This window comes from Scleropages formosus, chromosome 7 (assembly GCF_900964775.1).
Source record: "Scleropages formosus chromosome 7, fSclFor1.1, whole genome shotgun sequence".
NCBI lineage: Eukaryota > Metazoa > Chordata > Actinopteri > Osteoglossiformes > Osteoglossidae > Scleropages > Scleropages formosus.
The window spans coordinates 26,474,744-26,488,507 of NC_041812.1; the positions used below are offsets into that span (position 1 = coordinate 26,474,744).

The window sequence follows — 13,764 nt, forward strand, 5'->3', positions numbered from 1 at the left end:
GGGGTTTCGAGGCACACATAGCAAAGAGATGCAGGTGAGGGTAGGCGTGATGTACTGGGTTCATAGAACAAGGCCTTAGTGCCTATGAACTACCAAAACTCAATAGGTATGTCTAGGTAATGAGACCTTTATGGGAGGGGACACCAAAGGATGGGTGGGCATTGAGTCACTCCTGACTGGGATCTTTGCTGGCATGGCGCCACTCTGTAGGCAGAAAATGGATGGAGATCAGGGGGGCAAAATGTCCTGGTGGAAGTGCAAATGTGACCTGACAAGTGGTGCAAAAAAAATACGTTTCCCTCCAACTCTGCGAACCTTGATATTTCACAAAGTCAAACATATGACACCAGCCAGCGTCCCCGCCCGAGGCCGCGATCCAAAAACATCACAACATTACATCACGTGGGAGTGCAAGAGGTGGGAGGGATGCTTCTGCCTCCTTTTCCCTTTCTCTGCGCCCGGCAAACCTGTGGACTAAAAAGCATGCGGTGATAGGAAAGTTAAGCTGCAAATGAGCATCAAAGCTATATTTTCACGTTTCTCAAATGTTGCTTTGACGTTTACTCGTTTTTCATTGCCATTTATTCGGTACATCTTGTCAAAGATATGCTGGGTGTTCCTTCTACCGTTCATCTGCAGAAAGGTCATACTATTGAAGGACTATTCTGGACCATATTCCAGTGTTCTGAAGTGAGCTCACAGCAAGCGTGCAGCCCTCCGAATATTCGCTTGTTCCTGTGCGGTAGACCCTGTGGAGGACAAGAAGGGTCGTACAAAGCGACAGAGACGTCATTGACCTGACACAGGAGCGGAGTCACGGTGGCCTGGGGAAGGAAGCCAGAGAGGGGAGTGGGGGGTTGACGGAATGGAATAGAATGGAGGGTGGGGTGAGGAGGAGAGCCATGCGCACTGAGGACCGCCCATCACAGACGCCATTCCTCCTGTCGCCACCAATGGTCGTCACAGGACGATAATTGTGGCAGAGACGCATGGCTGAAGCAACAGATTATTTTTAGTAGTAGGCGTGAAGGCAGGGATGGTCGCATGAAGGCCGGCGGGATGCAACATGACGCCGGTGTGTGAAACAGGCCCTGTCATCACTGGGACGTGCACAGCTGGGCCTGCTGCCCTCCACGGTTCCAACATCAAAGCCATTGTGGATGCTTCTCATCACATCACGCTGCATTCTCCGGCCCTGTTACGGTAACCAGTCAGAACCAGAGCCATCTGTCATTGTGCTCACGCTACAACTGCTCAGCCAGTACAGGTGTCCCCCTACCCGCTGACAAACAAATTCAAGTGGTTTCATAAACATCAGGATTGGAGTCAAATGCCCACCACGACCTCCTCAATCACCAGGTCTAAACATCATTGAGTGTTTGAGAAGCTTTGGAATACAAAGTGCAAAGTAGATTACCACCTTCATCCCTCAAGCAACTGAAGGCTTTCCTTCTTGAATGGTGTAATATCCCACTACAGAGTTCAACACTTGTATGACTGTATTCCAAGGAGGAATAAAGCTGTTCCGAAGGCAACGGGTGGCCCTGCTCCTCGACATTAATATATTGTATGCATTTGTTCTGTCCATCCCTACAGACTTGGCCTATGACTGCACCTAAGAGAGTAACGATAAGTGTAACAAATGCTGTTAACTTCAGATATCCTGCTGATCGTCATACGCCACCTTTCGGTGGAATCAGATTTCTTGTTTCACTCAGGAGGGGTCCAGAGTCATCACTGCGTCCTCATCCACATTCCTTCTTGACCATCACTGTGGACATCACCTTATCCCAAGGTTAAGCAAGTCAAAGAGAGCGAAGGCAGCAAAGGGGCAAAAATAAGACCAATGCCAAGAGGACAGTACAGTATTGAGAATTGTAAAAGCTGCTTCTGGGTGCCTGTATTTAAAAGGTTTTACTTAGATGATTTTTTTCCCAAAGCAATACGAACAGCTTACTCTAATTTCACGTTACTTCTGTACCCTAATCAGCTTTGCAATTCTGAAGGTACTTTGCCCAATATTCTTCCTTTTGTTCCACAGTGATTTCCCATTTCCACCAGCATCATCCCTATTCCAAGTCCATGTGTTCCAGAGAAACTACACTGTAGCCATTACAGCGGTACGAATCACAACTAAAACTACATGTTGTAAAGGTTTACATTGCTCCAATTTTCAATTACTCAAGAAAATTCTTTAGAAAAAAACAAAAGAAACCTGAGTAATATGCCATACATGGAGAATGTTAGAAAGTGATGCATGTTGAATTTTTCAAGTCATTACACAGCAGTAGGAGTGGGCCTAGCACCACCAAATCATTTATAAAAGCTTACCTTTTTAAGATGACAGCAAATTAATGCATTAAAATGTTGACCGAATCAGATTAATTTGCCTAATAGGTTTAATGTGTTAAGGTGGTTACTGTTAAGAAGCAGTTTGTGGTATTGGAGACTGCTGTCAGCAACCACCCCCATGTTCTCAGAAGTGGCTGGGTTTTCGCACTAACAAGGGGCTCTTGTCTGTGACTGCCCCACATCAGCGCAAAGCTACCAGTCTGTGCCTCCGGATGGGCACAGGACTAACAGATGCCATTAAATGAAAGCCAGGTTGCCAAAAAGCACAACAGAGCACACCAAGGGTTAAAAAAGCGGTGGTCATTAGGATGGGAAGGATTTCAGCATCCTGGGTTCCTTCTTGGTGATAACCTGTTCTACAAGAGTAGCCACAACACAAAACTAGACTCTGGCTGTCTTAAATCAAACCACACTTGAGAGAGAGGACGTGTTCGTGCTGAGTTGTATGAGGTCCAAATCAAACGGAGCCCGACAAACTGCTCCCATTAGCCACAAGTGATAGTGGGAGTAACCTTGTCTACGTCAGTACTCTCCATCTCTTCACTGGCCTCCAAAAAACAGGACATGAGAGGGATATGAAAGGCAAGTCAGGACCACTGCTGGCTACATATGCACAGCAGCAAGGACACAAAAGGGGCAGGGCAAATGCAATCTCGGAATTAGAGAAGGAAGAGGCACAGTTATCTGCAATTCCGTAAAAATCAAGACACGACGGAAGAGAGCCAGACCTCAAAACGAGTTCATGTAAGCAGTGGTGCTTCTGTTCCAGGCAAAATGAGTCATCGAGTGTGTTGTTTGTCCAAGGATGACTGCTGCGCGAGCCTGGTGCAGGGGGGAGTGCACGCTCCCACCAAGAAGGCTTGCATGCTTCCCAGCCTGCCACAATGGCCGATCTGTTTACCTGTTGAGTTCCTCCAAAACAGTTTTACGATTGCATCACTTTCAAAGCTGGAAGCCACAGAACGGGCTCAAGGCAACACGGTTGATAACCCCTACCGCCCAAAACAAAGCAGACCACATGTCATACCACACAGTAATGTTTGCAAAGCCTAACAGGCTTAAAGCAAGTGGGAAGGTTTTCCTCTAAGTGGTTTAGCTGCACATTTACTTCATAAAAACGTTGTGGTCCCCGTTCCTCAGAGTAAAGCATTAAAACCCCCACATCCACTATATTAATATATCCAAGTTGCATGAATGAGGTAATTCAACAAAATGATTAAGTATTACACAAGGGATAAAGCACTTGCATGTTCCTCATTTCACTAATCTTCCAAGCCCTAAAGGTTCTGATGTTATTAACTATACAGAAGATCGCCGTACAGATGACCAAACTGGACACTGGTTGAGACGGAGAAGGCAGCCAAACACTGCAGTCAAACATCAAACACATTGGGCAGACTTGCATGTTTCTGTATTTTTTCTGTATTTTTTATGTTTGTCGTATTCTCCAAACCGGTCAGACATAAATGGTTTATTTGTAATCATGGCAGCATAATAAAACAATGGACATTGATAGCACTGACAGTAAACCAAGGCCCCACTGCATGCACAGCCCGCTAGGGGTTCACGGGTACACTTGTAACATATTACTTTTGCCTTTTCAGCAATCTTTGGGTCTTTTGTCATATTTTAAGTCTTATTCTTCCGTATATATATTTGCAATATAAAACAAACCAACATTTTATGAATCAAAGCACCCCCGCCCCCCCCCCCCCCTCCCCGGCCACCGAGTTCAAGTTTCTCTGGTCTGGTTTCCATGTCGACAGTGTGGGGCAGAGTCTGTCCCCACAAGGCAGGAGAGGGACAAAAGCAGATAAACTGAAAAATAATAATAAAAAAAATCATTTAAAAAAAGAATAAAAACAGTCTGTGGAAGGAAATGAGCAGGGCCAGGGGGGAGGATGGAGGCTGGACCTCAGCGGTCTGGAGGCACTTGGGCACAAGGTAAAGACCTCAGCCCCACCCCTCAAAACACAGGCACACACGTGTACGTTCTGACAGAACAACAGACACAGACAGACACGCACGCACACAGTGTGCCCCAGGGGCAAAGCACACTGCTTGGACCAGCTCCATACGAAGGGGAGGAGGAGGATTAGTGGGTGGGGTTTCCAGAAGTGACAAGGTATGAAAGAAAAGGCCAGCCTTATCCCCCCATCCTTGCCATACCTGTGAGTGAGACAGGGAAAGAAAGAGAAAGAATGGTTTCTGGAATATGCTATAGAACCAAATCAAGGTCAGGGGGTCTCAAGTGTCAGAGCTGGGGGGAGTCTGAAGTCCCAGAGTACTGGTATGGGTCTTGGGTATGTCCCCCACCCCCAGTCAAGGCAGATGCTCTCCTGCTCCTTCTGAGCCTCTCAGGGTGACCTCTTTACAGGTAGAGCTCCTTGGCCATGATATGCTGCAGCTTCTCCCTCAGCATGCGGAAGCTGGGCCGCAACACAGGGTCCAGGGTCCAACACTGCTTCATGATGTCGTACATGACTGGCGGGCAGCCATCTGGGGCATCCATCTTGTAGCCCTTCTCCACTCGAGGCACAACCTCCTTCAGGGGCTTGGGAGAGAGACACGGACAAGTTGAGGAGCGGGTATTACTTAGCTGCTAAGAAATGTTGTGGAACACCAAGTTAAGTCCTGCAGAATGTGTCCCACTGCCTGTGAGACATTCTCAAGACATTTGACCCAGGCTAGTAAAAGGATTATTGCTGCTACACTTAAAGATAATGTGGCACTAATGTGGCTCTATTTAAATATAAAAAAGGACAATTTCAGAAACAGAAATTGTGCAAAAAGGGTTTTAATTTGTTGACTGTGGGAAGGTCACCCTCTGCTGGAGACATCGTGGTACACCATTATCTGGGGAGATGATGACCGTAGGAAAATACAAAAAATGGAAAAGGGCGAATGGGTGATGACCCAAAGAGCAGCTAGCAAGACGATGGCCCATGAAACTATTTGTACAAGAAAACACAAGAGTCTATGATGCTGTCTGAGTTGTACTCACAATTCTGGGATAAGGTACACGCCCAAAGGAGTAGATCTCCCACAGGAGGATGCCATAGCTCCACACATCAGACTTAGTAGAGAACTTCTGCATGTTGAGAGAAATATTAGATTGCATTTACAGTGCTGTCTAGCAACACACGCATGTGATGAGCACACACAACCTCACAAACACACAACACAGTACCTTTTCCCTGAGGGCCTCGGGCGAGGTCCACTTCACAGGCAGCTTAGCTGTGTCCTGTGTTGATGACGCCTCCTTAGTCAGGCCAAAGTCGCTAACCTTGGCAATATTGTCTTCAGACACCAGCACATTGCGGGCCGCCAAGTCTCGGTGGACAAAATTGTTGGCTTCTAGGTACTCCATCGCTTCACATACGTCCCTGAGCAGGTGACAGAGTTGGAGACAGGATGGAGAGTGATGAATCCATGTAACAAGGCACAAGGAGTGGTGGGGGAGGGGACAATGGGGAGTTCAAACAGGTGAAGGAAGCACAGCCACACTAACAGGGAGAACTTCAGGAGGCAATCCCCGCCTAGCACAGTCCGGCCCCGTGAACGTAAGTATTCCACCAGGCTGCCCTGTAGAGACAGAAATGGACAAGAGAGCCTGTGGATTTGACATTCAGAAGTGTGTTTATCACCATAATATTAACCTTTCCAAATTTCTGTATGCTCATCTTTACAGTGACATGGCCAAATCTGAAAGGGCAGCACGGGCAAACGCACCCGACCAGAGCCCCCGTTTACTATGCAGTTTACTCCGCTGCCTATACCACAGGCGATCAACATCAGCGGAGACAGAAAAGAACATGTCCCGGCTTCTACAGGAGAAAACTGGCCCAGCACAGATTACTTTTTTCCAGCTAAAGTCTGGTGTCCTCCTTTCCAAATAGCTCAAGAATAAGTTATGGTAAGAGCCTGCAAACACTCAAAAGACCATGACTGTGGGAAAGTAGCTAGGACAACCCACCTTGGCCATGTACTCTGTAACAATGTAGAGGCTGCCCTTCTCCTCCAAAATTACCCCTAGGAGCTGCACCAGGTTGTTGTGTCGTAGTTGCCTGCAAAGCAGGGGGAGGAAGTTGAGACACCTAGGCATGCTCTCACTCTCACACACACTCTGTTTTCCTATTATTCTGTGAACTTTACCCAGACTCAGAATATACAAATTATTCTAAACCACAAATACAGGAAAGTATAGAAGCTGATAATATTTCAGTACATGCAATACCTTTGAAACAGCTGAATTAAAGAAAGGAATTTGCTGGAATGATACCTAAACCATGTGGGACTCACGTCATAACAGAGGCCTCAGCAATGAAGGCTTGTGCAGTGGCATCATGTTTGATGCATTTGACCGCCACCTTTGTCCCTCTGTAATCTCCTACCATCACATCTGAGGGAGACGAGCACAAAAAGCTGTCGTTTTCCTCACGTTGCCAACAGCCATATGTATAAAACCCATTCTTTCATCAAAAGCACTCAGAAACTTACCTCCAAACTCGCCCTTCCCAATGGTCTGCAGAAGCTTCAGCTCCTTCCTGTTGAGCGCCCAGCCACCTGTAGAGAGAGGACACAGGGTTTGACAACAGGTCCAGGACTGGCTCCTCACAAATAAAACCTCAGAGATGGATCAGAGGCTACTCTGCTGGTTAGCAACCAAGCAAAACAAAACCACTAAACAGGAAGGGGAAAATAGCACTCTTCACAGGGGATGACTTGCCAAGAGAGATCAGCTATCCAGATGCACTTTGAACTTCATTCCAAAGCATACAAACAAAGAGGTTATTTTCCCCATGCAACCCCATCCCCAGCCTGCACTGTGGGCCTTACTTCTGGAGAACTCGTCCTGGGCAGCTACTGTCCCCTCCACAAGCTTTGGCTTGATGAGTCGAGTGCAGAGGCCATCAGCATCTCTGGTGTAATGCTGAAAACAGAAGACAGAGGTCACACTCAGACTTTTTTCTGGGGGGTGGGGGTGTACTTTTCCCTCTTCTCACAATGTTTTTTGGGGAGGGGAAAAATTCGACAATTGTGGGAATTGTTGACCACAGAAATTCAGGGGGTGTGGGAGAGCTTCAAGTTCATCCTCAGGCATGCAGACCAAAACCTGATTCCCAGTTCTGTACTGTCGGTCAAAGGGGTATAAGAATCACAACCCTTTCCCTATAAATAATGTCTTAAAAAGTATGACACTATGGGCTGTGCAATATGTGATAGTGTCCGTTAGGGGGCAGCGTAACATCAACCACTTCAAAGCCAGCAAAGACTACAGGGAAAAATGCCAACAAACTCTGGATTTTCATTAAAGCTGGAGCCAAATTTTCTGCCAAGAAATGTACAAACATGTGGAGAGGGGCCCGCCTTCAGCAGTGCAGTTCACAGCATTCAGAGGAAAATGACCTCTTGCCTTCATTCTCTCGGGTGTCTGTTTTCCAATTGCAGTGGGGGTTTTACGTTGACTGCAACATTAATGTGACAAATGATTTCTAGGTGCATCTCATGACAACTCAAGAAGCACAGGGAAATGTATAATAACCATGCCTTTTCAAAGACAGAAAAACTTTGGGGACATCCTCACATCTTTTTCGGGGTATACAATCCATGGGTAAAGGAAACACACGAGCACAGACGCACACTCAGATGACCACATAAAGACTTTAAATACAACATTTCGAGCACTGCAGTCCCATGTCCTCTCTGGTAAATTATTTGGAACCTGCTCTTTACTCTTCCTCTTAACCACTTCCTGTTTGTGCGTTGTTCCGGGAACTGCATCACGCCCTGCAGCTGGCGACAGACTGTATAGCATCACATGTCTCTCTCTCTCTCTCACACACACACAGAATCTCACAGGATGTCATGTGAATGTCTCTGGGGAGCCAAAGAATATAATAAGCTCCTATGGATTGCACCCTACTCTGTCATTAATCATTTTCATTTACCTACTACATTTTGCTTGTACACACACTTAAAATGTGCCCATTTACAAAGCACCTGTATGTTGTTAACTGTACAACAGAATTTCCTCTTCTGGGTTAGGAACCTGGAAACTGTCGGACAAGGGCACTTCCTCTACCCCTACCCCATGTGCCTACCCAAAGGGCAGGCTGGGTGGAGCAGGAACACTTTCCTATTGTGGTACTGACATAATTCCGTTAACTGACAGAGCGTTCCTCTGGGGACCTGTCCGGCCAGCCAGCAGAGAGAACAGCAGCACCAGGGTGAAGAGAGAGAAAGATACAATGAACAACAGTAAATACTTAACCCTAGTGAGGGGAAGAAAGAATACTATGGTGCAGGTGCACCGTCAGCCAACACCCTGTCCTTGAGAGCAGGCTGCTGGGTCAAAGTGAGTTACCAAGCCACGGAACCACTAAAACTAGTCCTCCTCAGCTAGTGAGAGAGAGGAAGGACAGACCACATGTGACCACTGATTGTTAATCATCTTATGTCAATACCACCTCCCTCAGGGTCATTTCCAGTGAGGGGAGGCTTAAAAGCCCTGGAGCAGGGGGCAAGAGGGCTCTGCTAGGGTTTACCACAGATCCCACATGGAGAGTGAAGGGGAAAACGTCACAGGACGAAAAACACACAAGAATGCGAGGAATGCTGTAATGAGGTCTATTATGGAGAGGCAGAAATGAGAGGAAAGAGGAGAAATGTGCTGGATTTTAACTGCCTTTTGAGGCGAGTGGTTGTGGTGAGTCAGGAATGGGTTTGTTAAGGGGAACAGAGGGAGGGGGAAGAGAGATACGAAGCAAAGGAGTTCCCCTTGACAGACTCCCAGAACCTGCAAACATCACAATCAAATAGCCATTTTGACATATTTGAAGAAAGACTCCCCTGCTTTTTGGATCCCAACCCTGCTTTTCAGACCCCAACCCTGCTTTTCAACACATATTTGCACTGTGTAGTTCTAGCCCAGGAGCTGAGATGCAGTCACAGTGTTCTGAGAGACATTCACAAAATACCCTGTGTGTGGGAGCACATGCATGTGTGTGCAGATATGTCCCAGAGAGGTTTGAAACCTAAAGTATCTTAAACCTTTAGGACTGCTGAATGGACAAAACAAAGTGCAGCATGTAAAGTGTGGTGAAGGCCAGACTTGCTTTAAGATCTCCAGGAGAAAAAGAAAGAGCTGATCTTACAGCAAAAACCACACCAGAGCTCCAGACTTGCAATTTGAAGGAGGAGGAAAAAAAACTATAATCCAATTACCTACTGGGCTTAAACTGACAAAAATAAGCAGTTTTCAGCTTTGTCTTTACATTTATTCATTTAACAGACGCTTTTCTCCAAAGCGACGTAAATCTCAGAGAAAATACAATTTGTGCATTACATTAGGAGAGAGACATAGTTGCAGACATGATTCTTAAGTAAACCTAGTTTGTTTCTTTCCACTTTATGCATCGATGTTCATCACACGAGTACGTGCACAAAACTCAGGATAGATGAATCCTGAGCACCTTCCAAGAAAATTAGTCTTTTTCCAATTGCATAAAGCTGGGGGGGGGGTTTACAGAATCCATACGGTGAATGTCTCACCTCAACAAGCTGCATGAGGTTGTTGAAGTATTCCTCTTCATCAATGGACAGCTTGCCGTTGTGGTAGATGATGCGGTAGTGCTCCACCTTGCCCTCACAGCTGACGCACAGTGTGTAGTCCCCAGGGTAGTTGGTGCTCTCCCGCACCAGGAAGAGGCCCGTCTCTGGAGGGTAAAGCAACCGCTCAGCCTGTTCACGGGTGATCTTCCCATGGAACCATCTGAAATTGGGGTGGGGGGAGGGGACAATACAGACAGGAAATTGAGGAGAGACCATCTTACACACATGCAGCAAACTGTAAGATAGTCCAAGTGTCAGGAAGCATTTCAGTACTTGCATAAAAATGACCTCCTGTAAAAAGTATAAGAAACATGGTGCAGGTGGATTCATGTAGGGATGATTACTTAAAACACTCCACACTTAAGCAAATCCTGGAACAAGTTTGAAATAGAAACAACAAATAAGAACAGCAGCACTGCCAGACTGAACACTGGCTGGTTTCACTGTGTGGATCTGCAAAACAGCACAGCTCAACCAGGTGTTCCCAAATCAAACATGCCTCTTTCCTCTTTCCTGTTGTCACAAGTTTGTTGTGCATGCAGCATAACCAGAAATGACAGGAAGCCCTGCAAAAGGCCTGCACGGTGGCCTAAGGACTGCAGTTTGTGAGAATCACAGCAACAGGAAAACATAGCTTGCAGCGAAAGGTCGGGTGAGGTGCAGTGATGCCTTGCTCTCCTGAAGCAGACAGGGGAGTATCTCAAACTTGACTTTAATTACCAATAAAAACAACAAATAAAAAAAAATCCTGAACAGACACTTTCATCCTATCTATACAGCTAGATATTTCAGTGTGAATAATTGCATTATAAAAAGAAAGCCCTTCCTAGTCTTTGAACCTGAAACCTTCAGGTTGTAGTTTGTGTGAAACCACTGAGACCTGCTGCCTCACCAGAAGTCAAATGACCCCTCTTTACAGTTGCTTTCAGTTCTCATTTACTGAAACAGTGAAAAATAAAGGAGCAGCATGTAAGAATCTCTCACTTTCACGGCACTCTGAACACACTGAGCTAATCAGCCATTGCTGTTACTGCCAGAAATGTCAAGACAGCTAGTAGCGTAGGTTGCAGGTTTGAATATACCCTTAAACGAGGTACTTACCCTGAACTGCTCCAGTAAAATCACCCAGCTGTATAAATGGGTAAGTAGTTGTAGGTAGGTTAACATCGTAAGTCACTTTGAAGAAAAGTGTCAGCTAAATGAATACACGTAAATGTACGATTAAACACAAGTCATTATTGCTCCTGGAAACAAACAAAAATCATACAGTTTGCTTTGCAGGGTGCTTCACAAGCACTTATCTTGACAGATCCCTCAGAGTAAAATTAAGAGCCTTGACATGTGTTTGGGTATTTGGAACTGGGGGACAGTGGTGAACTAGTTTATTACAGTCTGTCAAAAACAGGCAAAATAATGAAAGTAAATGAGGAAAAACTGAGTTATTGCTTTAAAAAAAAAAAAATCTTCAAATGGAGTGCAAAACAGAACCACAAGAACCCTGTTATGACCACTGCTCTTACACTGTTGCACAAATGTGGATCATAACTCACTTTCACCACCAGGGAGCAGGCATGACTCAAGGTCTATCTGCGAAAGGTGCGACACACAACACTTGTGCAAAGCCAAAGCAATTCATGCAGAGAAGGGAAAACCGGACTTTGTTACATGTACACAGTCCGCCCATCCTTACAACATACGCCTGCAGACTTACTAGACCTGTGAAGCTGACAGTGTACATTATAGACACACAGGCCAAATAAGCAGCTGTGCTGTGGTCTTGCTCAATATGCAGCCCACCTTGGCCAGGTCACCATTGGTACCAAATACACAACAGAGCTAATAGGACACACAGAAAACAGCAGGCCACCACAAAAAGAATAAACTGAGTTTAAAAAGGCGTCCATTGAGGAACACGGTAGATCTTTGTGAATGCCATGGGATGGAACAACCGATCAGGTTGCAAGTGCAGGGGGGATCGAACACAGCACAGCGCAACTCTGTTAGCCCCAGTCTCCCAGATGCACACGTGTGTATACTCACATTCACACACTCACTCCTCCTCCATACTTACGGCATAAGGCTGAGCTTGCCGCCTGACTTAACGCCCTCCCGCTTCTGCACGTAGTTGGCAGGGATAGTGCCCTCTCTCCCCACTGTGTTTTTGGCTTTGTACCAGTTGGGGTCCTGAAGAAGAGCCAAACTGATTTTAAAAAAAGAAGTCCCAGAACCCATGAATATGATCAATAGCTTGTAGGTGAGCAAAGTCACCTCAACTGTTTAGCACAACTCTCCTCCCAGGCCCATAAAACTGCACTGCTGCGTTTCCAAATCTCCATTCTTTCTGCCACTAAATGTGTTACAGGCGATTGCCTTAATTATAGATTACATGTGCTTTTTAGAACTGGAGAGCACTGTAATTGGCCGGTGTACCCTAACAACACGCAGCAGGGCAAATCAGGACCATTCACTGGAGCTCATGCTCACAGATTCAGCTCTTACACAAACTTTCTGTTCCCATAGCAACAGCAGGAACTTACCTTAGTGACTCCGATGATGGTTAAGACATCACCCTTGCTGAAAGGTAGATCCTGCTCTGTTGTGCCCTGGAAGTTGTACTTGGCTACACACTCCGTTCCAGGCGGCCATGTTGTCTGGGTGGGAAGAGGACAAACGCTGATGTCACATGGCGTGGGGTTGATGGCCATTTGGATAAGAAAATAACAGAATTTCCTGGAACTGCAGCAGCAGATCTCATCATCGCCACAGGTAGCAACGTGTGGATCTGTTGCCAGCTCAAATCTTATACATCGTTACAAGGAGCACTCAATTTAAACTCGATAAAAGGCTTTCAAAAGAAAGGAAGAGTGAGAGAAACAGTGAGAGAAACAGTGCAAAATGAAGCAACCAGACACAACTAGGCTCCCAAGCATATGCACCAACCATATTCAAATCTATTCAAAAAGAAGGGTCTGATAACCGTCTTGTGAACACCGCTGTATAGGGTGCTTTGTTCCAGTACGTTCCAGTACTTTCCACTACACAGAGAGGGCCAGGCCATCGTGGCTGACCTATGATGCTGGATCTGCCTAGGCAGAGCCACAACTCACCTGGAGCTCTTAATGCTCTTTCAGGAACCTGAGTGACTTAGAGCATGGCAGAAACTGATGAGAGCCATGGTTGGAGTTGGTTAACCATTAAATGAACTAACAGCAACGTTTTGTCTAGACAAGACCGTTTGTAAATTTCTGGTCTCCTTTGTAATGTTCACCAAATAATACAAATACTATGTAATCCGTAACAAGTCATTTAACATAAGCCCATCTATGGAAGCAAAGGGGGGGAGTTTTCATCGTATCTTCAGTATTTCTTCTTCAGATTCAAGCTTAAAAAGATTAGATCCATAATTCCATTCTAACAGGTGGACAGAGTTGTCAGACGTCATATACTTCTACACTTGTCCAACAGACAGCTGGACTGTCCTCTCATACTGCCACCACTGAACTACTTCAGAACCTTTTCACAAGTCCTCAATAATTCTCTTTTTAATCATGGAAAACTTTGAAATAGGTGTTTTTTTTAATCCTACAACGTGTGTACAGTTTCATGAAGTAACAAAGACCCAAATAAAACACAGAGATAGGCAAATCTCCCCATTTAAAGCAGGGCAATGTAGACAGAGATGGATATCAGACCTTTCTTACAGAAGTGCACATTTCACTGAGCAGGAGAGGCTAACCAAGTGCCAGTCAAAGCTAGTCTCCCAATGGCAAAGCAAGGAGCTCTGTGTGTGCCCCTAAC

General features: G+C 45.8%; 1 protein-coding gene across 3 annotated transcripts in view; it reads right to left on the reverse strand.

Annotated features, from left to right (window-relative positions):
- Window positions 1-3,759: 3,759 nt before the first annotated feature.
- Window positions 3,760-13,764, reverse strand: part of csk (C-terminal Src kinase) — a 33,484-nt gene continuing 23,479 nt past the window's right edge. For all 3 annotated transcript variants that reach the window (XM_018738763.2, XM_018738762.2, XM_018738764.2), the window contains 11 exons: window positions 12,504-12,617; window positions 12,038-12,150; window positions 9,907-10,126; window positions 7,192-7,285; window positions 6,853-6,918; window positions 6,655-6,754; window positions 6,329-6,419; window positions 5,864-5,937; window positions 5,543-5,738; window positions 5,357-5,443; window positions 3,760-4,906 (listed from right to left, as the gene is read on the reverse strand). In XM_018738763.2, the coding sequence (XP_018594279.1) occupies window positions 4,724-4,906; window positions 5,357-5,443; window positions 5,543-5,738; window positions 5,864-5,937; window positions 6,329-6,419; window positions 6,655-6,754; window positions 6,853-6,918; window positions 7,192-7,285; window positions 9,907-10,126; window positions 12,038-12,150; window positions 12,504-12,617 (1,338 nt within the window). In that variant the 3' untranslated portion in view covers window positions 3,760-4,723. The remainder of the gene's footprint in view (window positions 4,907-5,356; window positions 5,444-5,542; window positions 5,739-5,863; window positions 5,938-6,328; window positions 6,420-6,654; window positions 6,755-6,852; window positions 6,919-7,191; window positions 7,286-9,906; window positions 10,127-12,037; window positions 12,151-12,503; window positions 12,618-13,764) is intronic.